This window comes from Oncorhynchus masou, unplaced genomic scaffold (assembly GCF_036934945.1).
Source record: "Oncorhynchus masou masou isolate Uvic2021 unplaced genomic scaffold, UVic_Omas_1.1 unplaced_scaffold_1038, whole genome shotgun sequence".
NCBI classification, from domain to species: domain Eukaryota; kingdom Metazoa; phylum Chordata; class Actinopteri; order Salmoniformes; family Salmonidae; genus Oncorhynchus; species Oncorhynchus masou.
The window spans coordinates 40,460-60,000 of NW_027000079.1; the positions used below are offsets into that span (position 1 = coordinate 40,460).

At 52.9% G+C, this 19,541-nt stretch overlaps 1 protein-coding gene across 1 annotated transcript in view; it reads right to left on the bottom strand.

Moving 5' to 3' along the window:
* The window catches only part of LOC135528802 (transmembrane anterior posterior transformation protein 1 homolog), a 62,248-nt gene that overhangs the window by 39,350 nt on the left and 3,357 nt on the right, over positions 1-19,541 (bottom strand). Inside the window, exon 3 of the mRNA XM_064957861.1 lies at positions 17,732-17,826. Within this exon, the coding sequence (XP_064813933.1) occupies positions 17,732-17,826 (95 nt within the window). The remainder of the gene's footprint in view (positions 1-17,731; positions 17,827-19,541) is intronic.

Genomic DNA, 19,541 nt, shown 5'->3' on the forward strand with positions numbered 1-19,541 from the left:
AGGGTAGGGTCAGTAGTCTGATGAGGTGTGTGTAGGTGTGTTACCTCAGACCACAGCAGGGTAGGGTCAGTATGAGGTGTGTGTAGGTGTGGTACCTCAGACCACAGCAGGGTAGGGTCAGTGGTCTGATGAGGTGTGTGTAGGTGTGGTACCTCAGACCACAGCAGGGTAGGGTCAGTATGAGGTGTGTGTAGGTGTGTTACCTCAGACCACAGCAGGGTAGGGTCAGTATGAGGTGTGTGTAGGTGTGTTACCTCAGACCACAGCAGGGTAGGGTCAGTATGAGGTGTGTGTAGGTGTGGTACCTCAGACCACAGCAGGGTAGGGTCAGTGGTCTGATGAGGTGTGTGTAGGTGTGTTACCTCAGACCACAGCAGGGTAGGGTCAGTAGTCTGATGAGGTGTGTGTAGGTGTGTTACCTCAGACCACAGCAGGGTAGGGTCAGTGGTCTGATGAGGTGTGTGTAGGTGTGTTACCTCAGACCACAGCAGGGTTGGGTCAGTGGTCTGATGAGGTGTGTGTAGGTGTGGTACCTCAGACCACAGCAGGGTAGGGTCAGTGGTCTGATGAGGTGTGTGTAGGTGTGTTACCTCAGACCACAGCAGGGTAGGGTCAGTATGAGGTGTGTGTAGGTGTGTTACCTCAGACCACAGCAGGGTAGGGTCAGTATGAGGTGTGTGTAGGTGTGTTACCTCAGACCACAGCAGGGTAGGTCAGTAGTCTGGTGAGGTGTGTGTAGGTGTGGTACCTCAGACCACAGCAGGGTAGGGTCAGTATGAGGTGTGTGTAGGTGTGGTACCTCAGACCACAGCAGGGTCAGGGTCAGTATGAGGTGTGTGTAGGTGTGGTACCTCAGACCACAGCAGGGTAGGGTCAGTATGAGGTGTGTGTAGGTGTGGTACCTCAGACCACAGCAGGGTAGGGTCAGTGGTCTGATGAGGTGTGTGTAGGTGTGTTACCTCAGACCACAGCAGGGTAGGGTCAGTAGTCTGATGAGGTGTGTGTAGGTGTGTTACCTCAGACCACAGCAGGGTAGGGTCAGTAGTCTGATGAGGTATGTGTAGGTGTGTTACCTCAGACCACAGCAGGGTAGGGTCAGTAGTCTGATGAGGTGTGTGTAGGTGTGTTACCTCAGACCACAGCAGGGTAGGGTCAGTAGTCTGATGAGGTGTGTGTAGGTGTGTTACCTCAGACCACAGCAGGGTAGGGTCAGTAGTCTGATGAGGTGTGTGTAGGTGTGTTACCTCAGACCACAGCAGGGTAGGGTCAGTAGTCTGATGAGGTGTGTGTAGGTGTGGTACCTCAGACCACAGCAGGGTAGGGTCAGTATGAGGTGTGTGTAGGTGTGGTACCTCAGACCACAGCAGGGTAGGGTCAGTATGAGGTGTGTGTAGGTGTGTTACCTCAGACCACAGCAGGGTAGGGTCAGTAGTCTGGTGAGGTGTGTGTAGGTGTGGTACCTCAGACCACAGCAGGGTAGGGTCAGTATGAGGTGTGTGTAGGTGTGGTACCTCAGACCACAGCAGGGTAGGGTCAGTATGAGGTGTGTGTAGGTGTGTTACCTCAGACCACAGCAGGGTAGGGTCAGTAGTCTGGTGAGGTGTGTGTAGGTGTGTTACCTCAGACCACAGCAGGGTAGGGTCAGTATGAGGTGTGTGTAGGTGTGTTACCTCAGACCACAGCAGGGTAGGGTCAGTATGAGGTGTGTGTAGGTGTGGTACCTCAGACCACAGCAGGGTAGGGTCAGTGGTCTGATGAGGTGTGTGTAGGTGTGTTACCTCAGACCACAGCAGGGTAGGGTCAGTAGTCTGATGAGGTGTGTGTAGGTGTGTTACCTCAGACCACAGCAGGGTAGGGTCAGTAGTCTGATGAGGTGTGTGTAGGTGTGGTACCTCAGACCACAGCAGGGTAGGGTCAGTATGAGGTGTGTGTAGGTGTGTTACCTCAGACCACAGCAGGGTAGGGTCAGTATGAGGTGTGTGTAGGTGTGTTACCTCAGACCACAGCAGGGTAGGGTCAGTATGAGGTGTGTGTAGGTGTGGTACCTCAGACCACAGCAGGGTAGGGTCAGTATGAGGTGTGTGTAGGTGTGTTACCTCAGACCACAGCAGGGTAGGGTCAGTATGAGGTGTGTGTAGGTGTGGTACCTCAGACCACAGCAGGGTAGGGTCAGTGGTCTGATGAGGTGTGTGTAGGTGTGGTACCTCAGACCACAGCAGGGTAGGGTCAGTAGTCTGATGAGGTGTGTGTAGGTGTGTTACCTCAGACCACAGCAGGGTAGGGTCAGTAGTCTGATGAGGTGTGTGTAGGTGTGTTACCTCAGACCACAGCAGGGTAGGGTCAGTAGTCTGATGAGGTGTGTGTAGGTGTGGTACCTCAGACCACAGCAGGGTAGGGTCAGTGGTCTGATGAGGTGTGTGTAGGTGTGTTACCTCAGACCACAGCAGGGTAGGGTCAGTAGTCTGGTGAGGTGTGTGTAGGTGTGTTACCTCCGACCACAGCAGGGTAGGGTCAGTATGAGGTGTGTGTAGGTGTGGTACCTCAGACCACAGCAGGGTAGGGTCAGTATGAGGTGTGTGTAGGTGTGGTACCTCAGACCACAGCAGGGTAGGGTCAGTAGTCTGATGAGGTGTGTGTAGGTGTGTTACCTCAGACCACAGCAGGGTAGGGTCAGTATGAGGTGTGTGTAGGTGTGTTACCTCAGACCACAGAAGGGTAGGGTCAGTGGTCTGATGAGGTGTGTGTAGGTGTGGTACCTCAGACCACAGCAGGGTAGGGTCAGTATGAGGTGTGTGTAGGTGTGTTACCTCAGACCACAGCAGGGTAGGGTCAGTATGAGGTGTGTGTAGGTGTGGTACCTCAGACCACAGCAGGGTAGGGTCAGTATGAGGTGTGTGTAGGTGTGGTACCTCAGACCACAGCAGGGTAGGGTCAGTATGAGGTGTGTGTAGGTGTGGTACCTCAGACCACAGCAGGGTAGGGTCAGTATGAGGTGTGTGTAGGTGTGGTACCTCAGACCACAGCAGGGTAGGGTCAGTGGTCTGATGAGGTGTGTGTAGGTGTGTTACCTCAGACCACAGCAGGGTAGGGTCAGTATGAGGTGTGTGTAGGTGTGTTACCTCCGACCACAGCAGGGTAGGGTCAGTGGTCTGATGAGGTGTGTGTAGGTGTGTTACCTCAGACCACAGCAGGGTAGGGTCAGTATGAGGTGTGTGTAGGTGTGTTACCTCAGACCACAGCAGGGTAGGGTCAGTGGTCTGATGAGGTGTGTGTAGGTGTGTTACCTCAGACCACAGCAGGGTAGGGTCAGTAGTCTGATGAGGTGTGTGTAGGTGTGTTACCTCAGACCACAGCAGGGTAGGGTCAGTAGTCTGATGAGGTGTGTGTAGGTGTGGTACCTCAGACCACAGCAGGGTAGGGTCAGTATGAGGTGTGTGTAGGTGTGTTACCTCAGACCACAGCAGGGTAGGGTCAGTATGAGGTGTGTGTAGGTGTGTTACCTCAGACCACAGCAGGGTAGGGTCAGTATGAGGTGTGTGTAGGTGTGTTACCTCAGACCACAGCAGGGTAGGGTCAGTATGAGGTGTGTGTAGGTGTGGTACCTCAGACCACAGCAGGGTAGGGTCAGTGGTCTGATGAGGTGTGTGTAGGTGTGGTACCTCAGACCACAGCAGGGTAGGGTCAGTATGAGGTGTGTGTAGGTGTGTTACCTCAGACCACAGCAGGGTAGGGTCAGTATGAGGTGTGTGTAGGTGTGTTACCTCAGACCACAGCAGGGTAGGGTCAGTATGAGGTGTGTGTAGGTGTGGTACCTCAGACCACAGCAGGGTAGGGTCAGTGGTCTGATGAGGTGTGTGTAGGTGTGTTACCACAGCAGGGTAGGGTCAGTAGTCTGATGTGGTGTGTGTAGGTGTGTTACCTCAGACCACAGCAGGGTAGGGTCAGTATGAGGTGTGTGTAGGTGTGTTACCTCAGACCACAGCAGGGTAGGGTCAGTAGTCTGATGAGGTGTGTGTAGGTGTGTTACCTCAGACCACAGCAGGGTAGGGTCAGTGGTCTGATGAGGTGTGTGTAGGTGTGTTACCTCAGACCACAGCAGGGTAGGGTCAGTGGTCTGATGAGGTGTGTGTAGGTGTGGTACCTCAGACCACAGCAGGGTAGGGTCAGTGGTCTGATGAGGTGTGTGTAGGTGTGTTACCTCAGACCACAGCAGGGTAGGGTCAGTATGAGGTGTGTGTAGGTGTGTTACCTCAGACCACAGCAGGGTAGGGTCAGTATGAGGTGTGTGTAGGTGTGTTACCTCAGACCACAGCAGGGTAGGTCAGTAGTCTGGTGAGGTGTGTGTAGGTGTGGTACCTCAGACCACAGCAGGGTAGGGTCAGTATGAGGTGTGTGTAGGTGTGGTACCTCAGACCACAGCAGGGTAGGGTCAGTATGAGGTGTGTGTAGGTGTGGTACCTCAGACCACAGCAGGGTAGGGTCAGTATGAGGTGTGTGTAGGTGTGTTACCTCAGACCACAGCAGGGTAGGGTCAGTAGTCTGATGAGGTGTGTGTAGGTGTGTTACCTCAGACCACAGCAGGGTAGGGTCAGTATGAGGTGTGTGTAGGTGTGTTACCTCAGACCACAGCAGGGTAGGGTCAGTAGTCTGGTGAGGTGTGTGTAGGTGTGGTACCTCAGACCACAGCAGGGTAGGGTCAGTATGAGGTGTGTGTAGGTGTGGTACCTCAGACCACAGCAGGGTAGGGTCAGTATGAGGTGTGTGTAGGTGTGTTACCTCAGACCACAGCAGGGTAGGGTCAGTAGTCTGGTGAGGTGTGTGTAGGTGTGTTACCTCAGACCACAGCAGGGTAGGGTCAGTATGAGGTGTGTGTAGGTGTGGTACCTCAGACCACAGCAGGGTAGGGTCAGTATGAGGTGTGTGTAGGTGTGGTACCTCAGACCACAGCAGGGTAGGGTCAGTAGTCTGATGAGGTGTGTGTAGGTGTGTTACCTCAGACCACAGCAGGGTAGGGTCAGTATGAGGTGTGTGTAGGTGTGTTACCTCAGACCACAGCAGGGTAGGGTCAGTATGAGGTGTGTGTAGGTGTGGTACCTCAGACCACAGCAGGGTAGGGTCAGTAGTCTGATGAGGTGTGTGTAGGTGTGTTACCTCAGACCACAGCAGGGTAGGGTCAGTAGTCTGATGAGGTGTGTGTAGGTGTGTTACCTCAGACCACAGCAGGGTAGGGTCAGTAGTCTGATGAGGTGTGTGTAGGTGTGTTACCTCAGACCACAGCAGGGTAGGGTCAGTAGTCTGATGAGGTGTGTGTAGGTGTGTTACCTCAGACCACAGCAGGGTAGGGTCAGTGGTCTGATGAGGTGTGTGTAGGTGTGGTACCTCAGACCACAGCAGGGTAGGGTCAGTAGTCTGATGAGGTGTGTGTAGGTGTGGTACCTCAGACCACAGCAGGGTAGGGTCAGTAGTCTGATGAGGTGTGTGTAGGTGTGTTACCTCAGACCACAGCAGGGTAGGGTCAGTATGAGGTGTGTGTAGGTGTGTTACCTCAGACCACAGCAGGGTAGGGTCAGTATGAGTTGTGTGTAGGTGTGTTACCTCAGACCACAGCAGGGTAGGGTCAGTATGAGGTGTGTGTAGGTGTGTTACCTCAGACCACAGCAGGGTAGGGTCAGTATGAGGTGTGTGTAGGTGTGGTACCTCAGACCACAGCAGGGTAGGGTCAGTATGAGGTGTGTGTAGGTGTGTTACCTCAGACCACAGCAGGGTAGGGTCAGTATGAGGTGTGTGTAGGTGTGTTACCTCAGACCACAGCAGGGTAGGGTCAGTATGAGGTGTGTGTAGGTGTGTTACCTCAGACCACAGCAGGGTAGGGTCAGTAGATGGACGAGGGCCAGTAGAACTCTGAGAGGCAGCAGGGTAGGGTCAGTGGTCTGATGAGGTGTGTGTAGGTGTGTTACCTCAGACCACAGCAGGGTAGGGTCAGTAGATGGACGAGGGCCAGTAGAACTCTGAGAGGCAGCAGGGTAGGGTCAGTATGAGGTGTGTGTAGGTGTGTTACCTCAGACCACAGCAGGGTAGGGTCAGTGGTCTGATGAGGTGTGTGTAGGTGTGTTACCTCAGACCACAGCAGGGTAGGGTCAGTAGGTGGACGAGGGCCAGTAGAACTCTGAGAGGCAGCAGGGTAGGGTCAGTATGAGGTGTGTGTAGGTGTGTTACCTCAGACCACAGCAGGGTAGGGTCAGTATGAGGTGTGTGTAGGTGTGTTACCTCAGACCACAGCAGGGTAGGGTCAGTATGAGGTGTGTGTAGGTGTGTTACCTCCGACCACAGCAGGGTAGGGTCAGTATGAGGTGTGTGTAGGTGTGGTACCTCAGACCACAGCAGGGTAGGGTCAGTATGAGGTGTGTGTAGGTGTGGTACCTCAGACCACAGCAGGGTAGGGTCAGTAGTCTGATGAGGTGTGTGTAGGTGTGTTACCTCAGACCACAGCAGGGTAGGGTCAGTATGAGGTGTGTGTAGGTGTGTTACCTCAGACCACAGCAGGGTAGGGTCAGTGGTCTGATGAGGTGTGTGTAGGTGTGGTACCTCAGACCACAGCAGGGTAGGGTCAGTAGTCTGATGAGGTGTGTGTAGGTGTGTTACCTCAGACCACAGCAGGGTAGGGTCAGTATGAGGTGTGTGTAGGTGTGTTACCTCCGACCACAGCAGGGTAGGGTCAGTGGTCTGATGAGGTGTGTGTAGGTGTGTTACCTCAGACCACAGCAGGGTAGGGTCAGTATGAGGTGTGTGTAGGTGTGTTACCTCAGACCACAGCAGGGTAGGGTCAGTATGAGGTGTGTGTAGGTGTGTTACCTCAGACCACAGCAGGGTAGGGTCAGTATGAGGTGTGTGTAGGTGTGTTACCTCAGACCACAGCAGGGTAGGGTCAGTATGAGGTGTGTGTAGGTGTGGTACCTCAGACCACAGCAGGGTAGGGTCAGTGGTCTGATGAGGTGTGTGTAGGTGTGTTACCTCAGACCACAGCAGGGTAGGGTCAGTAGTCTGATGAGGTGTGTGTAGGTGTGTTACCTCAGACCACAGCAGGGTAGGGTCAGTAGTCTGATGAGGTGTGTGTAGGTGTGGTACCTCAGACCACAGCAGGGTAGGGTCAGTATGAGGTGTGTGTAGGTGTGTTACCTCAGACCACAGCAGGGTAGGGTCAGTATGAGGTGTGTGTAGGTGTGTTACCTCAGACCACAGCAGGGTAGGGTCAGTATGAGGTGTGTGTAGGTGTGGTACCTCAGACCACAGCAGGGTAGGGTCAGTATGAGGTGTGTGTAGGTGTGTTACCTCAGACCACAGCAGGGTAGGGTCAGTATGAGGTGTGTGTAGGTGTGTTACCTCAGACCACAGCAGGGTAGGGTCAGTGGTCTGATGAGGTGTGTGTAGGTGTGGTACCTCAGACCACAGCAGGGTAGGGTCAGTATGAGGTGTGTGTAGGTGTGTTACCTCAGACCACAGCAGGGTAGGGTCAGTATGAGGTGTGTGTAGGTGTGTTACCTCAGACCACAGCAGGGTAGGGTCAGTATGAGGTGTGTGTAGGTGTGGTACCTCAGACCACAGCAGGGTAGGGTCAGTGGTCTGATGAGGTGTGTGTAGGTGTGTTACCTCAGACCACAGCAGGGTAGGGTCAGTAGTCTGATGAGGTGTGTGTAGGTGTGTTACCTCAGACCACAGCAGGGTAGGGTCAGTGGTCTGATGAGGTGTGTGTAGGTGTGTTACCTCAGACCACAGCAGGGTTGGGTCAGTGGTCTGATGAGGTGTGTGTAGGTGTGGTACCTCAGACCACAGCAGGGTAGGGTCAGTGGTCTGATGAGGTGTGTGTAGGTGTGTTACCTCAGACCACAGCAGGGTAGGGTCAGTATGAGGTGTGTGTAGGTGTGTTACCTCAGACCACAGCAGGGTAGGGTCAGTATGAGGTGTGTGTAGGTGTGTTACCTCAGACCACAGCAGGGTAGGTCAGTAGTCTGGTGAGGTGTGTGTAGGTGTGGTACCTCAGACCACAGCAGGGTAGGGTCAGTATGAGGTGTGTGTAGGTGTGGTACCTCAGACCACAGCAGGGTAGGGTCAGTATGAGGTGTGTGTAGGTGTGGTACCTCAGACCACAGCAGGGTAGGGTCAGTATGAGGTGTGTGTAGGTGTGGTACCTCAGACCACAGCAGGGTAGGGTCAGTGGTCTGATGAGGTGTGTGTAGGTGTGTTACCTCAGACCACAGCAGGGTAGGGTCAGTAGTCTGATGAGGTGTGTGTAGGTGTGTTACCTCAGACCACAGCAGGGTAGGGTCAGTAGTCTGATGAGGTATGTGTAGGTGTGTTACCTCAGACCACAGCAGGGTAGGGTCAGTAGTCTGATGAGGTGTGTGTAGGTGTGTTACCTCAGACCACAGCAGGGTAGGGTCAGTAGTCTGATGAGGTGTGTGTAGGTGTGGTACCTCAGACCACAGCAGGGTAGGGTCAGTATGAGGTGTGTGTAGGTGTGGTACCTCAGACCACAGCAGGGTAGGGTCAGTATGAGGTGTGTGTAGGTGTGTTACCTCAGACCACAGCAGGGTAGGGTCAGTAGTCTGGTGAGGTGTGTGTAGGTGTGGTACCTCAGACCACAGCAGGGTAGGGTCAGTATGAGGTGTGTGTAGGTGTGGTACCTCAGACCACAGCAGGGTAGGGTCAGTATGAGGTGTGTGTAGGTGTGTTACCTCAGACCACAGCAGGGTAGGGTCAGTAGTCTGGTGAGGTGTGTGTAGGTGTGTTACCTCAGACCACAGCAGGGTAGGGTCAGTATGAGGTGTGTGTAGGTGTGTTACCTCAGACCACAGCAGGGTAGGGTCAGTATGAGGTGTGTGTAGGTGTGGTACCTCAGACCACAGCAGGGTAGGGTCAGTGGTCTGATGAGGTGTGTGTAGGTGTGTTACCTCAGACCACAGCAGGGTAGGGTCAGTAGTCTGATGAGGTGTGTGTAGGTGTGTTACCTCAGACCACAGCAGGGTAGGGTCAGTAGTCTGATGAGGTGTGTGTAGGTGTGGTACCTCAGACCACAGCAGGGTAGGGTCAGTATGAGGTGTGTGTAGGTGTGTTACCTCAGACCACAGCAGGGTAGGGTCAGTATGAGGTGTGTGTAGGTGTGTTACCTCAGACCACAGCAGGGTAGGGTCAGTATGAGGTGTGTGTAGGTGTGGTACCTCAGACCACAGCAGGGTAGGGTCAGTATGAGGTGTGTGTAGGTGTGTTACCTCAGACCACAGCAGGGTAGGGTCAGTATGAGGTGTGTGTAGGTGTGTTACCTCAGACCACAGCAGGGTAGGGTCAGTATGAGGTGTGTGTAGGTGTGTTACCTCAGACCACAGCAGGGTAGGTCAGTAGTCTGGTGAGGTGTGTGTAGGTGTGGTACCTCAGACCACAGCAGGATAGGGTCAGTGGTCTGATGAGGTGTGTGTAGGTGTGTTACCTCAGACCACAGCAGGGTAGGGTCAGTATGGAGGTGTGTGTAGGTGTGTTACCTCAGACCACAGCAGGGTAGGGTCAGTATGAGGTGTGTGTAGGTGTGTTACCTCAGACCACAGCAGGGTAGGGTCAGTGGTCAGTATGAGGTGTGTGTAGGTGTGGTACCTCAGACCACAGCAGGGTAGGGTCAGTATGAGGTGTGTGTAGGTGTGGTACCTCAGACCACAGCAGGGTAGGGTCAGTATGAGGTGTGTGTAGGTGTGGTACCTCAGACCACAGCAGGGTAGGGTCAGTGGTCTGATGAGGTGTGTGTAGGTGTGGTACCTCAGACCACAGCAGGGTAGGGTCAGTATGAGGTGTGTGTAGGTGTGTTACCTCAGACCACAGCAGGGTAGGGTCAGTAGTCTGATGAGGTGTGTGTAGGTGTGTTACCTCAGACCACAGCAGGGTAGGGTCAGTAGTCTGATGAGGTGTGTGTAGGTGTGGTACCTCAGACCACAGCAGGGTAGGGTCAGTGGTCTGATGAGGTGTGTGTAGGTGTGTTACCTCAGACCACAGCAGGGTAGGGTCAGTAGTCTGATGAGGTGTGTGTAGGTGTGTTACCTCAGACCACAGCAGGGTAGGGTCAGTGGTCTGATGAGGTGTGTGTAGGTGTGTTACCTCAGACCACAGCAGGGTTGGGTCAGTTGTCTGATGAGGTGTGTGTAGGTGTGGTACCTCAGACCACAGCAGGGTAGGGTCAGTGGTCTGATGAGGTGTGTGTAGGTGTGTTACCTCAGACCACAGCAGGGTAGGGTCAGTATGAGGTGTGTGTAGGTGTGTTACCTCAGACCACAGCAGGGTAGGGTCAGTATGAGGTGTGTGTAGGTGTGTTACCTCAGACCACAGCAGGGTAGGTCAGTAGTCTGGTGAGGTGTGTGTAGGTGTGGTACCTCAGACCACAGCAGGGTAGGGTCAGTATGAGGTGTGTGTAGGTGTGGTACCTCAGACCACAGCAGGGTAGGGTCAGTATGAGGTGTGTGTAGGTGTGGTACCTCAGACCACAGCAGGGTAGGGTCAGTATGAGGTGTGTGTAGGTGTGGTACCTCAGACCACAGCAGGGTAGGGTCAGTGGTCTGATGAGGTGTGTGTAGGTGTGTTACCTCAGACCACAGCAGGGTAGGGTCAGTAGTCTGATGAGGTGTGTGTAGGTGTGTTACCTCAGACCACAGCAGGGTAGGGTCAGTAGTCTGATGAGGTATGTGTAGGTGTGTTACCTCAGACCACAGCAGGGTAGGGTCAGTAGTCTGATGAGGTGTGTGTAGGTGTGTTACCTCAGACCACAGCAGGGTAGGGTCAGTAGTCTGATGAGGTGTGTGTAGGTGTGGTACCTCAGACCACAGCAGGGTAGGGTCAGTATGAGGTGTGTGTAGGTGTGGTACCTCAGACCACAGCAGGGTAGGGTCAGTATGAGGTGTGTGTAGGTGTGTTACCTCAGACCACAGCAGGGTAGGGTCAGTAGTCTGGTGAGGTGTGTGTAGGTGTGGTACCTCAGACCACAGCAGGGTAGGGTCAGTATGAGGTGTGTGTAGGTGTGGTACCTCAGACCACAGCAGGGTAGGGTCAGTATGAGGTGTGTGTAGGTGTGTTACCTCAGACCACAGCAGGGTAGGGTCAGTAGTCTGGTGAGGTGTGTGTAGGTGTGTTACCTCAGACCACAGCAGGGTAGGGTCAGTATGAGGTGTGTGTAGGTGTGGTACCTCAGACCACAGCAGGGTAGGGTCAGTATGAGGTGTGTGTAGGTGTGGTACCTCAGACCACAGCAGGGTAGGGTCAGTATGAGGTGTGTGTAGGTGTGTTACCTCAGACCACAGCAGGGTAGGGTCAGTGGTCTGATGAGGTGTGTGTAGGTGTGTTACCTCAGACCACAGCAGGGTAGGGTCAGTAGTCTGATGAGGTGTGTGTAGGTGTGTTACCTCAGACCACAGCAGGGTAGGGTCAGTATGAGGTGTGTGTAGGTGTGTTACCTCAGACCACAGCAGGGTAGGGTCAGTAGTCTGATGAGGTGTGTGTAGGTGTGTTACCTCAGACCACAGCAGGGTAGGGTCAGTAGTCTGATGAGGTGTGTGTAGGTGTGTTACCTCAGACCACAGCAGGGTAGGGTCAGTGGTCTGATGAGGTGTGTGTAGGTGTGGTACCTCAGACCACAGCAGGGTAGGGTCAGTATGAGGTGTGTGTAGGTGTGGTACCTCAGACCACAGCAGGGTAGGGTCAGTATGAGGTGTGTGTAGGTGTGGTACCTCAGACCACAGCAGGAGGTAGGGTCAGTAGGGTCAGATGAGGTGTGTGTAGGTGTGGTACCTCAGACCACAGCAGGGTAGGGTCAGTGGTCTGATGAGGTGTGTGTAGGTGTGTTACCTCAGACCACAGCAGGGTAGGGTCAGTGGTCTGATGTGTGTGTAGGTGTGTTACCTCAGACCACAGCAGGGTAGGGTCAGTATGAGGTGTGTGTAGGTGTGTTACCTCAGACCACAGCAGGGTAGGGTCAGTGGTCTGATGAGGTGTGTGTAGGTGTGGTACCTCAGACCACAGCAGGGTAGGGTCAGTATGAGGTGTGTGTAGGTGTGGTACCTCAGACCACAGCAGGGTAGGGTCAGTGGTCTGATGAGGTGTGTGTAGGTGTGTTACAGACCACAGCAGGGTAGGGTCAGTATGAGGTGTGTGTAGGTGTGTTACCTCAGACCACAGCAGGGTAGGGTCAGTGGTCTGATGAGGTGTGTGTAGGTGTGTTACCTCAGACCACAGCAGGGTAGGGTCAGTAGTCTGATGAGGTGTGTGTAGGTGTGTTACCTCAGACCACAGCAGGGTAGGGTCAGTAGTCTGATGAGGTGTGTGTAGGTGTGGTACCTCAGACCACAGCAGGGTAGGGTCAGTATGAGGTGTGTGTAGGTGTGTTACCTCAGACCACAGCAGGGTAGGGTCAGTATGAGGTGTGTGTAGGTGTGTTACCTCAGACCACAGCAGGGTAGGGTCAGTATGAGGTGTGTGTAGGTGTGTTACCTCAGACCACAGCAGGGTAGGGTCAGTATGAGGTGTGTGTAGGTGTGGTACCTCAGACCACAGCAGGGTAGGGTCAGTGGTCTGATGAGGTGTGTGTAGGTGTGGTACCTCAGACCACAGCAGGGTAGGGTCAGTATGAGGTGTGTGTAGGTGTGTTACCTCAGACCACAGCAGGGTAGGGTCAGTATGAGGTGTGTGTAGGTGTGTTACCTCAGACCACAGCAGGGTAGGGTCAGTATGAGGTGTGTGTAGGTGTGGTACCTCAGACCACAGCAGGGTAGGGTCAGTGGTCTGATGAGGTGTGTGTAGGTGTGTTACCTCAGACCACAGCAGGGTAGGGTCAGTAGTCTGATGAGGTGTGTGTAGGTGTGGTACCTCAGCCCACAGCAGGGTAGGGTCAGTGGTCTGATGAGGTGTGTGTAGGTGTGTTACCACAGCAGGGTAGGGTCAGTAGTCTGATGAGGTGTGTGTAGGTGTGTTACCTCAGACCACAGCAGGGTAGGGTCAGTAGTCTGATGAGGTGTGTGTAGGTGTGTTACCTCAGACCACAGCAGGGTAGGGTCAGTGGTCTGATGAGGTGTGTGTAGGTGTGTTACCTCAGACCACAGCAGGGTAGGGTCAGTGGTCTGATGAGGTGTGTGTAGGTGTGGTACCTCAGACCACAGCAGGGTAGGGTCAGTGGTCTGATGAGGTGTGTGTAGGTGTGTTACCTCAGACCACAGCAGGGTAGGGTCAGTATGAGGTGTGTGTAGGTGTGTTACCTCAGACCACAGCAGGGTAGGGTCAGTATGAGGTGTGTGTAGGTGTGTTACCTCAGACCACAGCAGGGTAGGTCAGTAGTCTGGTGAGGTGTGTGTAGGTGTGGTACCTCAGACCACAGCAGGGTAGGGTCAGTATGAGGTGTGTGTAGGTGTGGTACCTCAGACCACAGCAGGGTAGGGTCAGTATGAGGTGTGTGTAGGTGTGGTACCTCAGACCACAGCAGGGTAGGGTCAGTATGAGGTGTGTGTAGGTGTGTTACCTCAGACCACAGCAGGGTAGGGTCAGTGGTCTGATGAGGTGTGTGTAGGTGTGGTACCTCAGACCACAGCAGGGTAGGGTCAGTGGTCTGATGAGGTGTGTGTAGGTGTGTTACCTCAGACCACAGCAGGGTAGGGTCAGTAGTCTGATGAGGTGTGTGTAGGTGTGGTACCTCAGACCACAGCAGGGTAGGGTCAGTATGAGGTGTGTGTAGGTGTGTTACCTCAGACCACAGCAGGGTAGGGTCAGTATGAGGTGTGTGTAGGTGTGTTACCTCAGACCACAGCAGGGTAGGAACAGTAGTCTGGTGAGGTGTGTGTAGGTGTGTTACCTCAGACCACAGCAGGGTAGGGTCAGTATGAGGTGTGTGTAGGTGTGGTACCTCAGACCACAGCAGGGTAGGGTCAGTATGAGGTGTGTGTAGGTGTGGTACCTCAGACCACAGCAGGGTAGGGTCAGTAGTCTGATGAGGTGTGTGTAGGTGTGTTACCTCAGACCACAGCAGGGTAGGGTCAGTATGAGGTGTGTGTAGGTGTGTTACCTCAGACCACAGCAGGGTAGGGTCAGTAGTCTGATGAGGTGTGTGTAGGTGTGTTACCTCAGACCACAGCAGGGTAGGGTCAGTAGTCTGATGAGGTGTGTGTAGGTGTGGTACCTCAGACCACAGCAGGGTAGGGTCAGTGGTCTGATGAGGTGTGTGTAGGTGTGGTACCTCAGACCACAGCAGGGTAGGGTCAGTATGAGGTGTGTGTAGGTGTGTTACCTCAGACCACAGCAGGGTAGGGTCAGTAGTCTGATGAGGTGTGTGTAGGTGTGGTACCTCAGACCACAGCAGGGTAGGGTCAGTATGAGGTGTGTGTAGGTGTGTTACCTCAGACCACAGCAGGGTAGGGTCAGTAGTCTGATGAGGTGTGTGTAGGTGTGTTACCTCAGACCACAGCAGGGTAGGGTCAGTATGAGGTGTGTGTAGGTGTGTTACCTCAGACCACAGCAGGGTAGGGTCAGTGGTCTGATGAGGTGTGTGTAGGTGTGGTACCTCAGACCACAGCAGGGTAGGGTCAGTAGTCTGATGAGGTGTGTGTAGGTGTGTTACCTCAGACCACAGCAGGGTAGGGTCAGTGGTCTGATGAGGTGTGTGTAGGTGTGGTACCTCAGACCACAGCAGGGTAGGGTCAGTAGTCTGATGAGGTGTGTGTAGGTGTGTTACCTCAGACCACAGCAGGGTAGGGTCAGTGGTCTGATGAGGTGTGTGTAGGTGTGGTACCTCAGACCACAGCAGGGTAGGGTCAGTAGTCTGATGAGGTGTGTGTAGGTGTGTTACCTCAGACCACAGCAGGGTAGGGTCAGTATGAGGTGTGTGTAGGTGTGTTACCTCAGACCACAGCAGGGTAGGGTCAGTATGAGGTGTGTGTAGGTGTGTTACCTCAGACCACAGCAGGGTAGGGTCAGTATGAGGTGTGTGTAGGTGTGTTACCTCAGACCACAGCAGGGTAGGGTCAGTATGAGGTGTGTGTAGGTGTGGTACCTCAGACCACAGCAGGGTAGGGTCAGTATGAGGTGTGTGTAGGTGTGTTACCTCAGACCACAGCAGGGTAGGGTCAGTATGAGGTGTGTGTAGGTGTGTTACCTCAGACCACAGCAGGGTAGGGTCAGTATGAGGTGTGTGTAGGTGTGTTACCTCAGACCACAGCAGGGTAGGGTCAGTAGATGGACGAGGGCCAGTAGAACTCTGAGAGGCAGCAGGGTAGGGTCAGTATGAGGTGTGTGTAGGTGTGGTACCTCAGACCACAGCAGGGTAGGGTCAGTGGTCTGATGAGGTGTGTGTAGGTGTGTTACCTCAGACCACAGCAGGGTAGGGTCAGTAGATGGACGAGGGCCAGTAGAACTCTGAGAGGCAGCAGGGTAGGGTCAGTGGTCTGATGAGGTGTGTGTAGGTGTGTTACCTCAGACCACAGCAGGGTAGGGTCAGTAGATGGACGAGGGCCAGTAGAACTCTGAGAGGCAGCAGGGTAGGGTCAGTATGAGGTGTGTGTAGGTGTGTTACCTCAGACCACAGCAGGGTAGGGTCAGTGGTCTGATGAGGTGTGTGTAGGTGTGTTACCTCAGACCACAGCAGGGTAGGGTCAGTAGGTGGACGAGGGCCAGTAGAACTCTGAGAGGCAGCAGGGTAGGGTCAGTATGAGGTGTGTGTAGGTGTGTTACCTCAGACCACAGCAGGGTAGGGTCAGTATGAGGTGTGTGTAGGTGTGTTACCTCAGACCACAGCAGGGTAGGGTCAGTATGAGGTGTGTGTAGGTGTGTTACCTCAGACCACAGCAGGGTAGGGTCAGTAGATGGACGAGGGCCAGTAGAACTCTGAGAGGCAGCAGGGTAGGGTCAGTATGAGGTGTGTGTAGGTGTGGTACCTCAGACCACAGCAGGGTAGGGTCAGTAGGTGGACGAGGGCCAGTAGAACTCTGAGAGGCAGCAGGGTAGGGTCAGTATGAGGTGTGTGTAGGTGTGGTACCTCAGACCACAGCAGGGTAGGGTCAGTAGGTGGACGAGGGCCAGTAGAACTCTGAGAGGCAGCAGGGTAGGGTCAGTATGAGGTGTGTGTAGGTGTGGTACCTCAGACCACAGCAGGGTAGGGTCAGTAGGTGGACGAGGGCCAGTAGAACTCTGAGAGGCAGCAGGGTAGGGTCAGTATGAGGTGTGTGTAGGTGTGGTACCTCAGACCACAGCAGGGTAGGGTCAGTAGGTGGACGAGGGCCAGTAGAACTCTGAGAGGCAGCAGGGTAGGGTCAGTATGAGGTGTGTGTAGGTGTGGTACCTCAGACCACAGCAGGGTAGGGTCAGTATGAGGTGTGTGTAGGTGTGGTACCTCAGACCACAGCAGGGTAGGGTCAGTATGAGGTGTGTGTAGGTGTGTTACCTCAGACCACAGCAGGGTAGGGTCAGTAGGTGGACGAGGGCCAGTAGAACTCTGAGAGGCAGCAGGGTAGGGTCAGTATGAGGTGTGTGTAGGTGTGGTACCTCAGACCACAGCAGGGTAGGGTCAGTATGAGGTGTGTGTAGGTGTGTTACCTCAGACCACAGCAGGGTAGGGTCAGTAGTCTGGTGAGGTGTGTGTAGGTGTGGTACCTCAGACCACAGCAGGGTAGGGTCAGTATGAGGTGTGTGTAGGTGTGGTACCTCAGACCACAGCAGGGTAGGGTCAGTAGTCTGATGAGGTGTGTGTAGGTGTGTTACCTCAGACCACAGCAGGGTAGGGTCAGTAGGTGGACGAGGGCCAGTAGAACTCTGAGAGGCAGCAGGGTAGGGTCAGTATGAGGTGTGTGTAGGTGTGTTACCTCAGACCACAGCAGGGTAGGGTCAGTAGGTGGACGAGGGCCAGTAGAACTCTGAGAGGCAGCAGGGTAGGGTCAGTATGAGGTGTGTGTAGGTGTGGTACCTCAGACCACAGCAGGGTAGGGTCAGTATGAGGTGTGTGTAGGTGTGTTACCTCAGACCACAGCAGGGTAGGGTCAGTAGATGGACGAGGGCCAGTAGAACTCTGAGAGGCAGCAGGGTAGGGTCAGTATGAGGTGTGTGTAGGTGTGTTACCTCAGACCACAGCAGGGTAGGGTCAGTAGATGGACGAGGGCCAGTAGAACTCTGAGAGGCAGCAGGGTAGGGTCAGTATGAGGTGTGTGTAGGTGTGTTACCTCAGACCACAGCAGGGTAGGGTCAGTAGGTGGACGTTGTAGGGCCAGTAGAACTCTGAGAGGCAGCAGGGTAGGGTCAGTATGAGGTGTGTGTAGGTGTGGTACCTCAGACCACAGCAGGGTAGGGTCAGTAGGTGGACGAGGGCCAGTAGAACTCTGAGAGGCAGCAGGGTAGGGTCAGTATGAGGTGTGTGTAGGTGTGTTACCTCAGACCACAGCAGGGTAGGGTCAGTAGGTGGACGAGGGCCAGTAGAACTCTGAGAGGCAGCAGGGTAGGGTCAGTATGAGGTGTGTGTAGGTGTGTTACCTCAGACCACAGCAGGGTAGGGTCAGTAGGTGGACGTTTAGGGCCAGTAGAACTCTGAGAGGCAGCAGGGTAGGGTCAGTATGAGGTGTGTGTAGGTGTGTTACCTCAGACCACAGCAGGGTAGGGTCAGTAGGTGGACGAGGGCCAGTAGAACTCTGAGAGGCAGCAGGGTAGGGTCAGTATGAGGTGTGTGTAGGTGTGTTACCTCAGACCACAGCAGGGTAGGGTCAGTAGGTGGACGAGGGCCAGTAGAACTCTGAGAGGCAGCAGGGTAGGGTCCAGACACAGGAAGTTTACCCACTTACAGCATCAACTACACAGAGAGACAGAGTTTAGTTCACTATGGTGTGTTTATTTCACTCAGATCAACACACAGAGAGACAGAGATTTAGTTCACTATGGTCACTGTTTATTTCACTTACAGTCAACTACACAGAGACGAGAGATTTAGTTCACTAGGTCACTGTTTATTTCTGCATCAACTACACAGAGAGCAGAGATTTAGTTCACTACGGTCACTGTTTATTTCACTTACGTCAACTAGGAAGGCATCCAGACACAGAGAAGAGATTTAGTTCACTACGGTCACTGTTTATTTCACTTACAGCATCAACTACACAGAGAGACAGAGATTTAGTTCACTATGGTCACTGTTTATTTCACTTACAGCATCAACTACACAGAGAGACAGAGATTTAGTTCACTATGGTCACTGTTTATTTCACTTACAGCATCAACTACACAGAGAGACAGAGATTTAGTTCACTATGGTCACTGTTTATTTCACTTACAGCATCAACTACACAGAGAGACAGAGATTTAGTTCACTATGGTCACTGTTTATTTCACTTACAGCATCAACTACACAGAGAGACAGAGATTTAGTTCACTACGGTCACTGTTTATTTCACTTACAGCATCAACTACACAGAGAGACAGAGATTTAGTTCACTACGGTCACTGTTTATTTCACTTACAGCATCAACTACACAGAGAGACAGAGATTTAGTTCACTACGGTCACTGTTTATTTCACTTACAGCATCAACTACACAGAGAGACAGAGATTTAGTTCACTATGGTCACTGTTTATTTCACTTACAGCATCAACTACACAGAGAGACAGAGATTTAGTTCACTACGGTCACTGTTTATTTCACTTACAGCATCAACTACACAGAGAGACAGAGATTTAGTTCACTACGGTCACTGTTTATTTCACTTACAGCATCAACTACACAGAGAGACAGAGATTTAGTTCACTACGGTCACTGTTTATTTCACTTACAGCATCAACTACACAGAGAGACAGAGATTTAGTTCACTATGGTCACTGTTTATTTCACTTACAGCATCAACTACACAGAGAGACAGAGATTTAGTTCACTACGGTCACTGTTTATTTCACTTACAGCATCAACTACACAGAGAGACAGAGATTTAGTTCACTACGGTCACTGTTTATTTCACTTACAGCATCAACTACACAGAGAGACAGAGATTTAGTTCACTACGGTCACTGTTTATTTCACTTACAGCATCAACTACACAGAGAGACAGAGATTTAGTTCACTACGGTCACTGTTTATTTCACTTACAGCATCAACTACACAGAGAGACAGAGATTTAGTTCACTACGGTCACTGTTTATTTCACTTACAGCATCAACTACACAGAGAGACAGAGATTTAGTTCACTACGGTCACTGTTTATTTCACTTACAGCATCAACTACACAGAGAGACAGAGATTTAGTTCACTACGGTCACTGTTTATTTCACTTACAGCATCAACTACACAGAGAGACAGAGATTTAGTTCACTACGGTCACTGTTTATTTCACTTACAGCATCAACTACACAGAGAGACAGAGATTTAGTTCACTACGGTCACTGTTTATTTCACTTACAGCATCAACTACACAGAGAGACAGAGATTTAGTTCACTACGGTCACTGTTTATTTCACTTACAGCATCAACTACACAGAGAGACAGAGATTTAGTTCACTATGGTCAC